This window comes from Agelaius phoeniceus, chromosome Z, assembly GCF_051311805.1.
Source record: "Agelaius phoeniceus isolate bAgePho1 chromosome Z, bAgePho1.hap1, whole genome shotgun sequence".
Taxonomy (NCBI): domain Eukaryota; kingdom Metazoa; phylum Chordata; class Aves; order Passeriformes; family Icteridae; genus Agelaius; species Agelaius phoeniceus.
In genome coordinates, this window is record NC_135303.1 from 49,266,751 (window position 1) to 49,285,740 (window position 18,990).

Consider the following 18,990-nt stretch of genomic DNA (forward strand, 5'->3'; position numbering starts at 1 on the left):
TTCTATTTCTGTCTGTGAAAATCCCTTCACATTTATGCTGCCAAGTTTCTCAGGAGAGCCTGAACGATTAAAAGTGGCAGTAATATCCATGCTAGTGTCTATCATATGCCACTTAATTATTTTAGAAACACATTTACCTTTCCATATGAGGAGAATATCTTATAGTTTCACGAGTTTATTCAGATGAAAGCAAATTGTTTAAGGACTTCCAACTACATTTCCACAGCGAATGTACTATCTGAAAACATCCTTATCTTCTATTCCACCTTATCATACCAGCAAAATACTGGTATGATACATGGGCTACATGTATCTAACGCACTTTCATCTCACAAGTAGGCTTTTAATGTCTCTCATCACATCTCCTCATGCAAACTGGTATTTTCTGGTATTTTCCTAGCCTAGTCCAGGCTAAGAAAAGTGGACATTCACGTGAACTGAAAAATTATTGAGATGCTGTAGAAATTCCATCTGAAGGCCAGTCACCAGTAGTCAACCACAGGATGTCACACAGGGGCCAGTACTGCTTAATGTCTTCACTAATGAAGTAGGTGATGGGGCAGTGCCCCCTCAGCAGGCCTGCACCCAACACACAACTGGGAGCAGTTTGTGCGGGACTTGGGTCAGCAGATGGTCTGCTACTACTCAGAGGGATCTCGACAGGCTGGAGAAATGGACTGACAAGAAACTCAAGATGTTTAACAAAGGGAGATGCCAAATTCTGCACCACACACCAGAACAGGCTTGGGGCTGACCATCTGGAAAGCAGCTAGGTAGAGAAGGATGTATGTCATTCCTGCTGGACAACAAGTTGAGCATAAGCAAGCAATGTTCCCATGAACCAACCCAAGGCTGTAGTGCAAAAAGTGGAGCCAGCAGGTTGAAGAAGGTGATCTTCCCTCTCTGTTAAGCAGTTGTAAGATCACACCTAGGTTCTGGATCCAGTTTTGGGGTCTCCAGTACAAGACAGACATGGGTCTACTGGAGAGAATGCACCGAAAGCTCACAAATATATTTCAGAGACTGGAGCATCTGATAAAGTGAGAGGCTGAGAAAGCTGGGACTGTTTAACCTTGAGCAGACAAAGTTTGGCAGGGTTCTCACCAATGTTCATAAATGTCTCATAGGCACAAGAAGATGTACTCAGACTCGTCTCACTGGTGCTCGGTGAAAGGATGAATGATGCACAACAAATTTCCCTTAAACACCAGTGAACAACTGTTCAACTCCTGGAACAGGTTGTTCAAGAAGACCCTGGAATATCTCTGCTTGCTCTGACTGACCCTCCTTTCAATAGGAGGGCTGGACTCCAGACTCTGTGGCTTCATAAATGCAAAGTGCCAAAAGAGGGAAGGGTACTTGCACCTATGCAGTGATGCCCAATGCAAGAAGGTCTGGTAAGCCAACCCAGCTGATGCAGCTGTTAATTACATGGACTCTGCTAGAGTGGTTGAAATTCACAAAGACAGCCCTGGAATCAGGCTTTCCTATCCAGGCCAACCTCCTCAGATGCAACAGCTGTTAAACAGGCTGCAGAATGCCAGGCTCTTTGCTAATAATGATACTCCTGAGTAGTTCTGGGCTCATCTTAATCTTGCACTCAGAACCACAATCAAAAAGCAGAGGTTTGAATTCCACTGACCAAAGCATATTGCTATAAAGCAGTTAGTAAGAAGCTTTTATAAAGAACATCCTAAAGCATCTAGCATTTTTTTAAAAAAAGTTCAGTGTCCCATACACTTAAGAAAGCATATGAAGTAGCTGACCCCCTGCCTTCTTCAGTTTCAGCTTTGGTTCCAAGGAGTAACAAGCAAGTAATAAGAACCATTTGGACAGCAATGGCAAAGCACAAGAATAAAAAATAAAAAGCATATAGACCAAGTTCCGAGCAGATTAACATATCAATTTAAGCAAGTCCCAGCAGCTAGAGATTCCAGTCCATATTTATGGACTGTTTCATTGAGGAAACAACCTTACCATTTGACCGAAATGAACCTTAGAACGGGTAGAGACACAAGCTGCTTGATGGAATCTACTTACTTAAGTGATGTGGGAGTTACTGGCCGTAGCTACCTGCTTGAGAGCAGGTTAAGCCAGCTCTGTACCTGGCAACACTACTAGCTGAGATTTAATCTGCAAAAATTCAACCAGGAAAACATCAGAACAACAAGAAACATTACTGTAGAGGCACATTATTTGAAGTAATATTAAACAAGTACAGATACTCAAAGATTTTGTCACCTACAGTTTTTTGTTATTTTGTTAGAAGAGCTTTCCAAAACATGCTGTATGTTATCACTTTCTCTTCATTGTATGTTAGTGTTCATCACAGTCTGCAGTCTAGGTTTTAAACAATAAAACTGCAGTTCTTTAAATTACAGAAGCTAAATTTTTTTCTTCTCCTTCCCCAGAGAATGCCACCAAGGCAGTGCTCTCTACTCTGCTTGGAATCCTCCAAGCTCAAACCAAAAGTGCCAGTTCAAAAGCATCTACAGTACACAACAAAGAATGGAGAGTTACACCACAAGAAAAAAATTCAACATGGCAGAAACACGGATGTGAACTCTTAAAATAGCACAGAGCTATTTTAAACAAGTCACACCAGAGGTATAAAGGAATTGGGAAAAAAAGGACATTGAAAGAATGCAAGCAGTACCCAGACTCACGGGTAACATATTTACCAGAAGACAAGTGGCAACACTTTTTATATGTACAGGTTCACTATTTTGTAAAATAGAGTGAAAGAATGGAGAACACTTGAAGAGTTTGGACACTAGAAAAATGTATTGATTGAGCAAAGCAGTAACTAAAGCTAAACTGGGGAGCATTAGAAACAGAGTTATAACTCAGTCTGGTGTCAAGTCAGCAGGCAGTAAGGAAAATTCAGGAAAGGCTTTATAAGGTTACACAAATCAAAACATCAATATTTAGTGTACTCCACATATACTCTTGCTGAAGCAAAAAAATGAACAAAGTGAATGAACAGAGAAAAGCCTGGCTTTCAGAAGTATTATATTCAAACACCAGTACTTAGACCAAAGTATCAATCTATTTAAGACCAAAGACAACTTCAGGGTAGCTGGCCCCAGACTAAGACGTAAGGTTCTACAGAGAGTCTCAATTTACACTAAGAAGTGCACGAGTAGATCAATACAATGGCCCAGCACTGGTCTGCATAAATCCACAGCAACAAGAGACTGCTAGACATCTTTAGAGAGCCATGTAGCTGACAGGCAAATCAGTGAACAAAGGTTAATAACTCTGAATACCTGTTAAGGGGCCTGTTAATCCAGAAAAATGGACGCAGTGACTGGGCACAAATTCAGTCTGCTACAACAGGTCCCTCCTGGCTAAAAAACCTCCACTGGTCTGTGCAGTTTTGTCAGCTGCACAGAGATCCCATCTCCCTACACCTTTAATGAGCCAACACAAGTACACAGTGTAGGCATAGCCCAAAACAGAGAAGCAAAAGGAGAGGAGAGAAGCCAGAAAACAAAAAATCACTGACAGAGTGAGACCAGATGACACTGTGTAGATAAAAGGGAATCAGAGGTTTACAGATGTTGACAAGTAAGGTAAAAATTTGTGATAAACTAAATACTGCCTAAAATCCCACCTACTGAGCCTACTGTAATATTTTTACAATCACTAAAAGAAAGTAGATAACAGAGAAAAGACTCTGAGATGGTAAGAATTTTGTCACTGTCAAATGTCAATTCTGTGAAAATTCATGAAGTTCTGGCATTTGTACATTGGTATGATACAATAACTCCCCTATTTAAACATATTGTACCACTCAGTTTAAATACCCTTAATGATGAGTTAAAAGCAATTTTAGAGAATCCAATTGGATGTTATATGCACACTCCTAAATTACATAAGCATTTTACAACTGTCTTAAAATTCTAATTCCAATGCAATAATTCATTTTACTTTAACTCATCCACTACACAAGATACCCAAAGAAGTACAAATATTTTAGCTACAAATGACTGCAATAACCAGTAACATACAATAATATTAGTGTGTTTTATTTATAAAACTTGGCATGTCACTATGTCCAAGGACATTCAAAGAACATCATGTTAGTTAAGTTTGAATTCTATTCTAATACTTTAAAAAGCCCTTCTCAGGTCTCAAAAGGTTTCAAGAAAAAATGTTTTTAGGCAGAACATGCTGTCATAAAAAAAAAAAAAAATTAAGTAATTTAGCACAGCAAACTGAGAACTCATTAAGAAACAAAATTAGTAAAACATACATGTATATTCCCAAAGCAAAGCTTCTGCAGATAAAATGGAACTGGTAGAGTTAGGTGAACTTATACTGAAAAAAGTAACATGCATGTTTTTAATACAAAACTAACTTTCAGGGAAAAAGACTATGTGAACAAAAATTTCTTTGCAAATATATACATGTTATAGATGGTGTTTATAACTGCAGTGCATAGAGGAGCATTACTTTAGTTCAACAATTATTACCTCCTAACTTCAGAACTCAAGTAGCACAGCAGATGGATGGCCCAAAGGAAAGGTCCCGCGTATGTGGCAAATGCTGTGAGGAAGATAGCTGGTATCTCCACATAGCTGTCTAGTCCCACAAAACCTGCTGAAATGTCCACAGTAGCAATGCCATTTGAATTTCCCTGAAAATAGGGATAAAATAGTAAATATCCAAATACCTACAAAGATACATTTTAAATACATTAGAATAATATTAACTATTGCACCCATTAAGGACTTACTCTTTGAATTGCTTTAAAGTACAGCCGTATTCTTTACATGTGACTTTCAATAATACAGTTTACCAAACAAGTGCTTTTAACTAAAATTTACAGATTAACAAAGGCATAAACAACATGCTACTTTGTGAGTCTTACTTTTTCTGCAAATTAACATGCCTATTGTTTAGTAAGTTACATTAAAAAAATAAAGAATTTAAAATAAACAGTTCCAGTTGCTGCTTTCAGACACATTATTGAAAAATGTGCATTATTTTTGTCACACAAGGTTAGAACACAAGATTTTAGGTCTGCTGCCTAAAATTACACCAGGAATAAATATTTCTTGCCCTTAGAGACAGCAGGACTCTAAATTAGAGCTGTAATGGAACATTACATCGCCCACCTGCCTGCCTCATGGCACAAGTTCCTGCATGTAAACAGATTAAGACAGGCAAATTTAGAGAGGCTTCTCCTTCTCAAGTCCCTGTACCACATAAGATTGCATTGAAATAGACCAGAAGTCAGTCTAGATAGCCTGAATCATCAATAAAAGGCATTTAAAACTACCAAGAGAAAAACAGAAGGAACATACAGCAATTAAAATACCAAGAGCTGTCAAAGTCTGATATGTTTTACCTAGTTTTCTTTTCCAGTGACCAGGACCACTAAATAACAAGAAACAATGTAAAATTGAAGGAAGTGTTTTCCATTGAAAATCCAAAAGTACTTAACTTTACCCAAATACCTAAAGTAACAAAGACACCCTATGATTAAGGCAGAATATTTCTTAAATTAAAAGGTCACAGATAGGTTTCCTCAGACTACTGAGAAAGCTCTCAGATATTCTTGCTGTACCTTGAGAAACTGCTCAGTTTCTACAGCACTGATCTTCTAACAGCCATCAAACCCTCTTTTTCCACCTACAGAATTCCAGAACAACATTAATGTAAGGACAGCTGTCACCACCAATAGCTTTGGACTCAATCCCCACAGAGCATATGAGGAGTGGTAGCTCTCCATTTCCCTCAAACCTGACCTTGGGTCACCTTCGTGACTGCAGTCCTCTTGAACTGCAAGTTAACCCAGCAAGGAAGTGCTATCATCAAATACACATTTCTGTCACAAAGCCCAGAGCACAGAGGGAAGCATAAAAGATAGACAGCTCTTTTAGGTACATAACTAACGAGGCACCAGCAAAAAACCCTATTTCTGAGACAGCCCTAAAACCTAAGAGAAAAAAGGCATCTGTGTTGATGGAACCTTTCAGAACCCATTATGAGTAGTCACCATCTCCATCAATCTCACCATGAAGATATCCCCAGAATGTAAGGGGAGCCTGAATCTGTAAGAGGGCTGTATGGTATAGAGTTTACCAAGATATCATACAGTATAAAAATCTTCACTTATGACTGTTAGTCTTCCTCATTTTGACTTTCATCATGCACCACTGTAGTAAATCATTGCACCAGTGTAATCAGTTATTGTTATGCATTTAGCGCAATGCCCAGAAATGCCAGGAGCAAAGCACAGCACAACTAAGGACAAGCAGCTAAAAAAGAAAGCGCGTCTGTGCCCTAGAACCTGTAATATGAGACTGCAAAAGGAAGCTGCAAAATAAGACTACTTCTCAGGTTTAACCAGTACAGACTGAGGTCATGGCAAGAGCAGAAAGGTAAGTGTAAGCACTCTGAGTGCTGAGCAAGGTGCTGCTTCTCAATAAGCTACAGTTTGACAGGGACAGGTAGGGAAGGAACTTGCTCTATTTTCCTCCAGTCCCTGTCAACAGCAGCAGGTCTTTTGCCCACCACATCTACTTATTTTTCATTGCCCTTCTCCTCTGCATGATGCATACAGAGTAGAAAAGCTGAGACATTAGAAGACCCCTCCTGCTTGTGTCACGAGGAGCTGAAAAGTCTCTTTACACTGCTTAGTCCTCATGCACATGGTTGATCGTTGGCATCCTGGGGAAACTCCCCATGCCACTGTATATGTGAAGAAGCAAGAATAAATGCTGCACTGCAGTGCACGTCACTGGTCCTACAGAACTGGTGCAGACAAAAATATGTACTTCCATGTAGAAGGTAGTCAAGGCAAGCAAGGAAGCTGGAAGAAGGAACAGGTTCTCCTCCTCAGCTCCCTGAGTCCCTTCACCACAGGGCTCACTCCATCTGTCTTTGACTTTGCTTAAAGTGACATAGCTGTAGAACAAGGACGCACACATTTGGATCCGCACACAACTCCAATCACACTGTGAAGTGTCCAAACATCTTGTTCCTACCGTGAATCTGAGTCTCATGGATACTACTGCCACTATTCTACTGGAAGAGTCCCAGTGAGTAGGAAGAAGCATTTTTTCTTCACGTTAAATATCTTTCTCCAAGACAAATTCATGTATTTACACTAAATTTTCAAAGCTATAAATTCTAATACACCACACAATAAATAACTGACAATTCAGAGTGCCTCCTTTTATTTTAACATACCACTCTAGTATTTCAGAAATGGTTGGCCAGAAAGGTTCTGCTGTCTCCAGACAGACCTTGGAGGTTTCAAGACCCTGAGCCATCTCAATTGACCTCACAGTTGACACTGTTCTGAAAATGGGACTGAACTGGGAGTCCTTTCCAACGTAAATTATCCTACAATGCTTTGAAACCATAACAAGAAAAAGTTAAAATCACTTTAAATAGTCACTCAGTCCATCTCTTTACTTAAAGGCAAGCCGAATTAGATCCAAATAATTCTAAATATACAAACCTATTCTGGTTTCTTCTAGTGATAAAAACCACCAGAAACTGGAACTGTATTTTCTTTCTCCCATTCTGCAGATATACTGCTCTAAGCATGGCAACAAAATTCCACAAGACTAATAAATAAATACATCGAATTTTTGCTCATTTATGAGCATTCACACAAGGAAACAAAAACATTTTTAGCAATATTTACAGCAAAGTAAGTTTTTTATGAGCTGGGCTATTAAAGAGAAAAGAAACCAAGTAATTTATTTTTATTCTTACTGTATTTTAAGGACAAATAGTAATGATATACAACATACTTTTGGGAAATGACTGCTGAGTTATGAGACGTGGACAACTCAGGGCTTAGGAGAAAACAATCAATTATTCAAGCTCATTGCAAAATTCATCAAGAGATTCTCAAGCTTGCAATAATATCCTGGTAAATAAGTAGTATTCTGACTAAATGTATTAACTTCATCTATTTTTGACAATACTGGAGTATTTTAACCTTTCCTTCACTTCATCAATTCACACAAAGTGATAAATCAAGCCTTTAATTACTAAAACAAGACTAGAAAACAAATTGGGTTTACCCAGCTCCACATTAATAACACAACACTTTATCCAGACAATCTCTAGAAACCTCCAAGCATGAAGACTACACAACCTGTGTGAGCAACCTTTTCCTCTGCTTAATATTCACAAAAATCTTACTAAAATGCTGGAAAAATGACATCACACATAGCCTTCCCATTTAATTTACAACTGTTTGACAAATTTGCCTTTTAGATCCAAACTGCAAGAAAGCAGAAAGGGACTTTGGTTCTGCAAAAGAAGATAAGCTGGGAAAACAGTGTGAAAACAAGGCAGGTGAGAGCAGTAAGTCAGGACTCTTCAGTGACATGACCACGTCAGGGCTGGATCCAGAGATAATGATCAGGGCTAGATGCAGCCTAGGGATCGCAAGTCTGTAGTGACAAGGCAAGTCCACAGAAAGCCCAGCCATCAGGTCCAGGTCCAGGGCAGGATCAAGAAAGTTTAAGACAGGAACACACATACCTGCTTACACAGGCAGTAAAGCATCAGATTAAAGCAGAACCAGAATGGAAAGAAGAGCCAGGCCTTTCCTTCTGCTTTTCTCCCATCAGCTCCTCTCTCAATCAAGGACATGACCCTGAAGTCTGCTAACTAAACTGAGACAGAAGATGCATTCAGGGTTCAGACACAGACGAAATGCAGAATGTAAAACCAAGTGTAATATCAAGGTATTTGTTTTCAACCCATCCTTCTATTTTTTTCCTATTACATTCAAAATCAAAAAGTTTTGTAGCTTCCACACCCAGGCACTTCATTTTTTCCCCCATGTTCATCAGTTATAGCAACTGATTAATAAAAAGTAGTATCTGTTCCTGTCAGCCTTGCTTATTCTGTACACTTGGGATTTTTGCAGATCTACTTCCATGAAGTCTTGAAGGACTCTACAATACTTTTTTGAAAGAACAGTGCCTCATTCATTAAATATGCTATCCTGAACAAGGCTATTTTTACTATCATATTCAAAAGGCCATCACTTACAATCCACACTCAGCAAGACAGTTACTCCTTTAGTCATTATGTAACATATCGTCTACCAAGACTTAATAAAGACTCAGCAACATGGGCAACTCTCATTTACATCATAATCACACCAAGACATGTGCAAAAAGTAGTTCTCCAAACCTCTCTCCTACTTCCAGATGGAAGCATTCCATATCACATTTATTTTTCTCTTCTCCTGCCTCATTTAGGCAACACAGTATAAATTTAGCATCCAATGTGATCTACATCACCAGTGAATTTCAGTGGTATTCAGTTTTTGTATTTCAACCATAAGCCTGCTATTTTTTTGTATGCTACATTACATCTTTATGTCTGTCTGGAAATTAAAACCTTAGCATCACTCTGAACTCAGTAAGTTTAATACTGAAGCTCTAGTGACCACAAAACTTGGAGAAAAAAAGTAAAGGAAGACATTTAAATCTATGCCAGCAGTACATATCATACCTCATAATACAGTTGTGCTTCCTTCACATCTCTCCCCTAGAATTCTAGCATAAGTATTGCTTGCTCCTGAGGCAGTAAACAAATGACTGTTATCAAGAGCAAGCTGAACAGAGGTCAATACTGAAAGGGAGAATTTGATGGACTCCTTCCTCCAGAAACAGCCCAGCTGTACTTCCTTAATGTTTATTCAGTGTCTGAGAACAAACCATACATGCTCAGTCTGAAAGACAACTCTGTCCTAAGTCAGTCAAAATGTATGAACTCAGCACTGATGGTCATGGACAGGACAGAGTTCCTAAACCTGGGACACCTGAACTGTACTCAGTAAGAACACTGTCACTTCATGGGGAGGCACAGAAGTAAGGTGGGGATCTGAATCTGCTTGTCACTAAGCAAAGATCTTCCTGGTTTTCCCACAAATAAAGAAAAAAGATCAAATGGCTTATTCAAACAAGTAAAATCTGTTACTGAACCAGTATGGGTACATCCAGACCTCCACCCTCCACCACTCACTTAAGGAAGAGCTGGAAAATGCATACAACCATGCAGAATCATCTGTAGCTTCACCTGAGTCACTTGCCTAGAGTACTCTTGAGATACATGAAGAAACCTTGAGTGCCTGCATTTGTCAAAGGAGATGTGAGTAAACAGGGAGAGGTTACCTCCATGTGTTTGGTAGACTGGTGGCCCAGCACAGGAGATTTTTTAGATTTTTTTTCCAACTCAGGTACACATAAAAAAATAGCATAAATATTGGTAAAAGCTCACCTGCTGTATATCTGGTATGGAACCTGCATCTGTACTCCAGTGGCAGTTCATTATCAACATAAAGTTGCCAGTTAATTATGTGTCACAAATAAACTAAAGAAACATTTCAATCCTGATTTTCAGCTGTACAGAGTGAGTACTTTTCCCTTTGCAACAAGTCATTCATCTCTAGACAGAACTCAAAGGAAAGGGAAGAAGATATTTAAATACATTTTTAAAAAAACTAATAATGAAGAATTTGGTTTTGTACGTCACCAGCTTTTTAATTTTCCCAGATAATGCAGATCAGAATGCCACACAGAGAAAAACAACATAAAAGAGGCATGAAATTACACATCATTTTTGGAACAAGTTCCTTCCATCCTTGGAAATATGGACCCAGACTGGAAAAACTATTCTCAGCACAAACTGAGAGAAATTTACAAATTTAAGAGAGAGCATTAACTAGATTTTGAAGCACCTTTGTAGCCTCTGTAATTTATGAACTACCAGCTCAAATATTCTACTTTTCTATGCTAAAATTCTGCATATCAGATAACTTTTTTTCAATTGTGAAATGCAAAAACAAAGTCCCTCTTACCCTTGTATGAATTAATTTGCTTCTTTCCATACCTTCAGAACAGTTTTTTCATCAGAGAATGAAAGAACAAGCCAACATCTAAAGATGGGTATTTTGGTCAAACTCTTAATTTCCACCCTAAAAAGGCATCTAATATGAATGTACTTAAAACATTTCTAAAAGAGAACCAAAAACTTGTTCTCTAAGGGGGTGGGGGGAGGAGGGGGGTGGGAAAGAAAATTCCATCTGACTTGACCCTTAAAAGCTGTTGTTTTTTTCATTAGAAGAATTGATTTCTCTATTTCTGAAACATTTCTAAGATGTTCTGAAAATAGAAAAACAAAAAGAGAAATAACGAGAGACAATAGAGGAAATCTGTCCTGTTCTGTTACAATTCATTTGTCATTTTAATCAGCCTTGGGCATCATGAATAGGCATGCACCTTCATTTTTGTGAACCGACACACAAAAAAATTCTAGAAGACTGTTAGCATGTTCTGCAGAAATTGTTACTTTTTAAAGGGTACTGTGCTAAAACAACTTAAGAATTTCTCAAAACTTTTGCTAAGCCATTGCTATTCAAAATAATATTTTCAAAGCTAGAGCTTTGGGGACAGAAAAAGGCAGCTTCTTATCTGGGCCTGTTCTATTTCATACATAGCAGCAGGAGAAGCAACATCGGGGGAAAAGCTTTGCTGTGCTTCTAACAGAAGTTCTGATAGGTAAGCATCATCCAGATCAGATAATTTTCCAGATCTTACAGTGATGGGAGATGCACAAAGACCCATCTAGAAATCTGGCTCATAATAGAGCAATGGAGATTTTCTCATTTATGAGATTTGGATGCTGTGACTCAGCAACATGTCTATGTGGAAGAAACTCCCCTGTCAGATCTAATTTTTCAAATATCCTGAAGTTTGCTGAAATCTGTATCATACTGGAAAATATCATTTCCAAAGGAAACACTTCTAGAAGAAATGTCAAACTTGCCAGCAGAGTGACAGGGCCTAGGCAGATGCTCTGAAACTGCAGGATGTGCAGTAACACAATCTGCAGTCATGTAAAATGGAAATCACTTCCAATCTTCTAAAAATGAAAAAATTCCTCAATTGCAAGGGTAGTTAAAATTGCAAAACATTCATAACAAAAAAGAGCAGCCTTCCCCATAACACCAGTTTAAGACCACTAGAAAGTTGAAACAGATGTTACTAGATCCTGTTATCTTCTATTGGTCTTGCATAAATATGTTTTTACTGGTGTAGAAAAAAACCCTTTGACACAGCACAGTAAAATAGAAAGATGTATCAAGCTCCTGATACCTCTAATAGCTTATTTCTGGAAGATGTTTATAGCTGCTTCAAAGTTGATGTAAATTCTTCCAGAAAAGTTAGTCCAAACTTTTTTTGCATCATTCACAGCAGAAAAGACACAACATTTCATCTGCCACATTAAACTTCCAAATCAAAACTATTACTTTAAGAAGCTTTTGTTTTCTTTTCCATCATGCAATGCTGGTTGAAGATACATGGGCTACATTTATCTAAGGCACATTCACCCCACAAGCACTTTTAAGTATCTCCTCAGGCAAACAAATGGATGCAGTCCAGGCTAGGAAGCTGGACAGTCATGTGGACTGGAAAATGCTCAAATGTTGACTTCACAGGGCTGCTATCAGCAGCTTGAAGCCATCTGGAGGCCAATCACTAGTGATCAGCCACAAGGATTGACAATGGGGCTGATACTGTTTAACATCTTTACCAATGACCTGGGCAGTAGGCAGAGAGTTCTCTCAGGAAGTCTGCACACAATACAGAACTGGGAGAGTGGCAGATACGGCACATGGGTCAGCTGCCATCAGAGGTGCCATCAGAGGCATCTCAACAGGCTGAAGGAATGAAATGACAAGAAATTCAGCAAGTTCACCAAAGGGAAATGTCAAATCTAGCACCTGGGGAGGAATAAAATCATGCCTTTGGTGACACTGGGAACTAACCATATGGAATGCAGTTTGGAAGAGATCAGCCAGCCATTGTCCTTTTTGTGCAAAGACCAACAGCATCCAGGACTCTACTAAGCTATATAAGGGATATCTCCATTCTCTCTAATAAGCAGTGGTGAGACCCACATTTGGGTGCCTGGGTCCAGTTCTGGGCTTGCCACCATGGAAAAGCCATGGGTGTGCCAGAAAAATTCCACTGAAGCACCACAGATGACAGCAGGAACAAAACACGTCATACAAGCAACTCCCTATGTCTTTTTACTCTCAAGAGGAGAAAGCTCAGCAAGGATCATAACAATGTGTATAAATACCTGATGAGAGGAGTACAGAAAATGTAGCCAGACTGTGATTTTTCTCAGTCACCCACTAATGACTAGCAAAGGAACGATAAGCAATACACAGAAACAGAAATGCAAGAAGTTCTGATTAAAATCAGAAAAAGCTTTTTTTACTAGCTAGGGTGGTCAAGCCCTGGACCAACTACCCAGGGAGCTTGCAGAGTCTTCACCCTTTCAAGTATTTGAAATAGGGAATGGACAGTTCAGACCAACCTGGTCTGTTTGATCTGCTGATTCATGTCAGGGTCAGACTGGACTAACTGATCTCCAGAGGCATCTTCCAGCTTCAACTCTCCTGTAATTTCTTGGTCCTGTGAAATTCTCAGCCAAGTATATCAAGAGCTCAACATCACTGAAAACATTAACCATTTGTTGCTTAATGAAAAAATCAGAACTATTCTTTTTTAGTCTCTTTTCCACTAGGATTTTCATGCCAGCCTCCTCACCATTAAATTTTGGGTAGCTGTTATGGTTTGCTACCTCAGTACAGAGATGGGTCTTCAGCATTTTGCCAGCTGCACTAAGAGGCGCTCTCAGAAGACTGTAATCAAAAGTGACTGCCTAAATAACATTCAAAACATGCAAAAGCCACTCAAGCAAGACATGCTAGGCCCTCTGCAGAGGAAAAGTGGGGACAAAGGGATGAATCATGATGATCTTACCTGCATCAGCTGTCCCCTGCCTAGACATACACTACCCTCAATCTGCAGTTATAGTACCCTAAGCTTGACCAGAGTTTCAACATCCACAGCCATGGCTCAGAGGTAGTCAACGGAGGTCCTACATTGAAATTTTGCAAACCCCACCTTTTAAACCTGATTCCCAGGTTAACAAATGCTCTCTTTAGACAGCCTGCTACCTACAGTTCCCACAATACTAGAAGTAGAAAGATCCTCATACCACAGCATTTTCTTTCAGTCTTAAACAGTATATAGACCTATCGTAATTATCAATAACCAGTGACAAAAGCCACCTGTCCTTTACTGGTATTAAACAACTCAGATGACATTTTTAAAGTAATTATCATCTGAAAAGTACTTATGAGGCCCATTAACAGACCAAAATCATCTGGGTGCAGCTCTCTGATCTTTGTAACACTTTTGGAAATCTACAATAAGGATAAGACACTAAGGAATGCATCTTTCCCTGATTCTGAAAACTAAACATTATTAAAGCATTTAGAAACTAAATCCTTCTGAGAACTCAGTAAAGTCTTCCACTGTAATATTTAGTTAGCATTTTATTTACAATGGACAATAATATTTCTCTGAAAAACTATTCCATCTCCCCCTCTGCAGCAGAGAGAGTATTCAGCTTACCTGAAAATAGAAGAAAGCTTGGCCAAACCAGTAGTGCATGATAGTAATCTGTGCTGCATCAAATTTCAAAGGTATCCAAATATATTTTGTCATCATTGTCTGAATCAGCAGACAAAACACCAAGACTGGTAAATTGTGAGGTCTAAATAGAAGAGCTGCTAGTAGAACCAATCCACTATATACTTCCCATAATCCTGTGCTCTTCGTGCTGGAGTCTGCAGAAATAACCTGTGACTTTAGTAAATCTTTAGTGCCAGTGAAGACTATGCCAAGAACAAAGACATAAACAAAACGAGCTTCAGTAATCCCCCTAAAGAAAAAATAAAATTGAAAAAAAGTTAATAAGTAAATAAACCAGAAAGATTAGTTACTTACTAACACCTACTTCAGAACCTTTCAAGAGAGGTCAAGACCAACCAGTTCTGCCAAACAGGTTAAATCCAAGGCTAGTATTTTTGAAATCCCTAAGCAATTCCATTACAGAAAAATGTACGTCTTAAGTTGTAAGTGTAATTAGCACTTACATTATCTTCAAACCACTTATAAATTCATTTGCCTCTTAATTTCCAGTGAAAGCCAGCTTCTGATGGAAACACAGCATGCTGTTCAAAAAAGCTGACAAGAAGGAGGATCAGTAAGCTTAAAAACTGTAACCTTATATTCTAGAAGTGCAAGGTCTGAGAAACTAAGACCAAAAGGGACTACAGCAAGTCATCTGATCCAGCCTTCCTGCTCAAGCCTCAAACAGAGCACATTGCACAAACTAGAGAATGTTGCACAGGATTGTTTCCAGACAGTTCTTGAATATCTCCTGTGAGGGAGGCTTAACAACATCTCCATGCAACCTGTTCCAGTGTCTGGTCACCCTCACAGTTAGGAACTTCTTCATATTCAAATTGAACTTCCTGTGCATCAGTTTTTGCCCACTGTCTCTTGTCCTGTTGCTTGGCACCACCAAGAAGAGCCTGGATCCATTCTCTGACATCTTTCTTTCAGAGACACTGCTGAGTTGTCTCTCAGTCCTTCTCTTCTCATGGCTACACAGGCCCAGCTCCCCAAGCCTTTCCTCATTCAAGAGATGTTCCAGTCTCCTAACCACTTTCAGAGTCCACCTGCCAACTCAGCCTAGGACCTCCATGTCTCTCTTGTCCTGAGGAGCCCAGAACTGGACTCAGAACTCCAGATGTGCCTCACCAGGGCTGAGCAGAGGGACAGGATCACCTCCCTCAACCTCCTGGCAATGCTCTCCCTAATGCACCCCAGGGTCCCAATGGCCTTCTTGGCCCCCAGGACACACTGCTGGCTCATGGACAGCTTGTTGTCCACCAGGACTCCCAGGTGCTTCTCTACAGAGCTGCTTCCCAGCAGGTCACGCCCCTTTCTCTGCCCAACTCTCCAGCCTGTTGAGGGCTGTGTAGATGTGCCACTCAGCCAAGACCTAAGTGTCCACTCATCCAGTCCACACTACTTGAGCTTGTCTACGAGGGTTGAAATGTGAGAAAGAGTGTTGAAATCCTTGCTGAAATCAGGGTAGACAACATCCACTGCTCTCCCCCTGTTCATCCCTGTATTTGTTTCATAGCAGAAGACAGTCAGGTTGGTCAAGCATGATTTACCTTTATTGAAAGCCTATGTTATAGAACACTCAACTGCAAAAGTAAGGTATGGAAAAGCAGCTCTCTGAACTACTAAGGACTTTTGAAACTAAGAAGTAGCTAAATGAGCTTAACTTGTGCTCTGCTAGATGTGGTAAATCCATCTAAAAACAAGAGAAGGTGCATTTGGAGGTTTTAGTAGCAAAGAATATAGAGTATACCTACTAGATTTCCCTCATATTAATGTTTATCTGACTGGTTTCTCATGTGTCACAGTGAAAAGACACTTCATGTGGCTTGAAATTAAGCACGCATCACAAAAATTCAGTGCTGGTTACCTATAAACTACAATTCTATTCCTAAGAATGTAATTCCAACCTAGAACATCCTATCCAACTCATCCCCTGATAGGCAGTGTTCAACACCTTGTTAGAAACAGTTACTTATCTGCTGATGAACTTACTTTGAAATATCTTTGCCACCATGTTGCCATGGAAATGTGACATTTCCAATAGCTGCCCGGTAACTGTAGACTCCCAGGAGCCCAAGTGCCATAGCAATTTTTGAAACCAGGGAGCATCTTCTTTGAACCAGAAAGAAGATCATAAGAAGGGAAACTGCAGCCAAGAAGGAGAGTTCAGATTTATGTTCAGAGCTGGGAAAAAAAACAAACAAAAAAAACCCTTTAAAACCAGTAATTAGTGCTAAACACATTTGATAAAGCCTTAGCTACAGCACTGTATTAAACAAACTGTATTAATTAATGCAGCACCAAATTAATCACTGCTATGGTGTCTGTTATGAACTTTCCAAGAGGTATGGTAAAATATTTTAGTATTTTTAGAAAAGCAGTTTTATTAATGAGGTTTTCTATTCAAGCATGCATATTAAAAGTGTAATTATTGTGTTCCACCATATGCTAGTTATTCTGTTAATTATATAAAACTGAGCTGCATATTGCATAATGGAAAAGGGTCTACTGCTTTTAAACTAGAGTTTTGTAATTTATACATTTTGAAATGGTGTGTTTTTCTTATACTACAGTATTTTATTTTCTAGCCCTATACAAATATTTTTGCACTACAGGATCAGAACCGTCTTTTGAAATAACTACATATGTATTTGCTTCATTTTAGACACATTACCTACCCTACCACCTATAGAACATATTATCTACCCAAAATGACCAAAAATATACTTACATAGTTTAAAACAGACACAAACACACACACACAAACTCGCTAGCACAATATGATTCCCTTAAGCAACTACAGACCCTTGTATTCTGTCAATACATTCAAGAGACAGACATAAAATTTGCATCACTGGCAGAGAAGATCACAGACACAGCTTGTTTGTTTGTTCCCCTGCATCTTAAATAGGTAACACTCATTCCAGAAACAAGGGCATTCCACTCAGCATGCTGCCAGTGTTATATATTTAAATCTTCAGTAGTAGGAGCCAGCACTGCAAAATGTAATGGGGTAAGGAAAAGATCTGCACCCACTCCTTAACATGTAGCTTCAGAAAGCCTGCTGTAGTCCAAGAACTGCCAACCCATGCCTACTGAAAATATTCCCAGTATCCCAAATAATATAAAACCACTAATTTTGTTAAATCTGCCTTCAGTTATGAACTACATTTAGATTTTGAGAGCTAAGGGCTCCATCTTCTGTTTTCCACAACTCAAAATCCCATGATAAAAGATCACTAACTTCAAGAAATCAACAGTGTGCCTGGGCTGTTAGCTGCATTGAATTCAATCACACTTATGAAACTCCAGTTTTATCTCTGATTTAATAAAAATTATTGTACTTCAAAAACAGGTTTACTTTCCTATTCCCTAGTATACATTTTATCAGGAGCTTGACCAATAGCTGTTCCAAGTGTGGTGCTTGAAAAGTCATGGAGGAAAGGTTGTAGGGCAGATAAATTGTCCTGTTAGTTCTGCATGCAGGACCCAGTCAAGTAGCTTGTACACCTTAACAAAATTCCCAAGAGATGAACTATTCTCTGAAACCCAGTGGAGAAAAGTGAGAGGCATAAAATCTAGAATACTATGAAACAGAAAATGTAGTCTTGATGTTTCTCCTCCCAATTATTTTCCCTATACACATGGAGAGAGCAGAAACAGGGGACTCCTGCAGCAACCTATGAAGTAACGCAAGCACCACCTTCTTTATGATCAAAATATAACTAACTAATTTAGTAGCCACTTTTGAGGACTTACAGAAAACTCTAACCATTCTGGTCATATTCTCCTTGGCTAGTCATTGTGTGAGAGCAAGACAAATCAGGGATAAATAACAGCACACCCTCATCATCATCTTTGTCTCTTTATCTAAAAAACTCAATACACATTGAGTTTACATTCTTGACTGCTAGCACAGGGATTAACACACATCTCATGTCCAGGTATTCTGGTAACAGTCTCCTGTGATCTTCTGTTTGGATTTTTTTGGAATCATATAAATCTGTTGGAAAAAACCCTACCCGCATGTTTCATAGCATTTGCTGATGAAACAAGGAAAGGATTTACAGACAGCCAAGTCAGGTCAGCACAAATCACCTACTGTTTCAAGGTTTTCCAGCCAAGGTTCTTACAGTTAGGCAGTTAAAAGCACATGTAATTAGCATATATTTTGAAAGATAATGGAAAGTTCTAAATGGTTTTGATAGTCTGCTCAGAAATACAAGCACAAACAAGCTATTCTGATCTCAGCTGCCCTGTCCTGGCTTTTGGACAAACCACAAAACCAAAAGTGAAGAACCAATAGTCCCCTGAGAGAAAATCTGGTGAGAAAGGAAGGAAAAAAGAGCACTTTGGCTCTACCTTCCTACTGTATCAGCTTGTTAGGTCTACACTCATACTTCTGGTAATAGAAGGAAGGTTGAAGACATTTTCTTCCACT

General features: G+C 39.1%; 1 protein-coding gene across 1 annotated transcript in view; it reads right to left on the minus strand.

Moving 5' to 3' along the window:
• Positions 1–18,990, minus strand: part of PIGG (phosphatidylinositol glycan anchor biosynthesis class G (EMM blood group)) — an 81,174-nt gene that overhangs the window by 26,603 nt on the left and 35,581 nt on the right. The window contains exons 10-12 of the mRNA XM_054652362.2: positions 16,542–16,733; positions 14,484–14,793; positions 4,479–4,642 (exon numbers count right to left, since the gene is read on the minus strand). Coding sequence (XP_054508337.1) covers positions 4,479–4,642; positions 14,484–14,793; positions 16,542–16,733 — 666 coding nt within the window. The remainder of the gene's footprint in view (positions 1–4,478; positions 4,643–14,483; positions 14,794–16,541; positions 16,734–18,990) is intronic.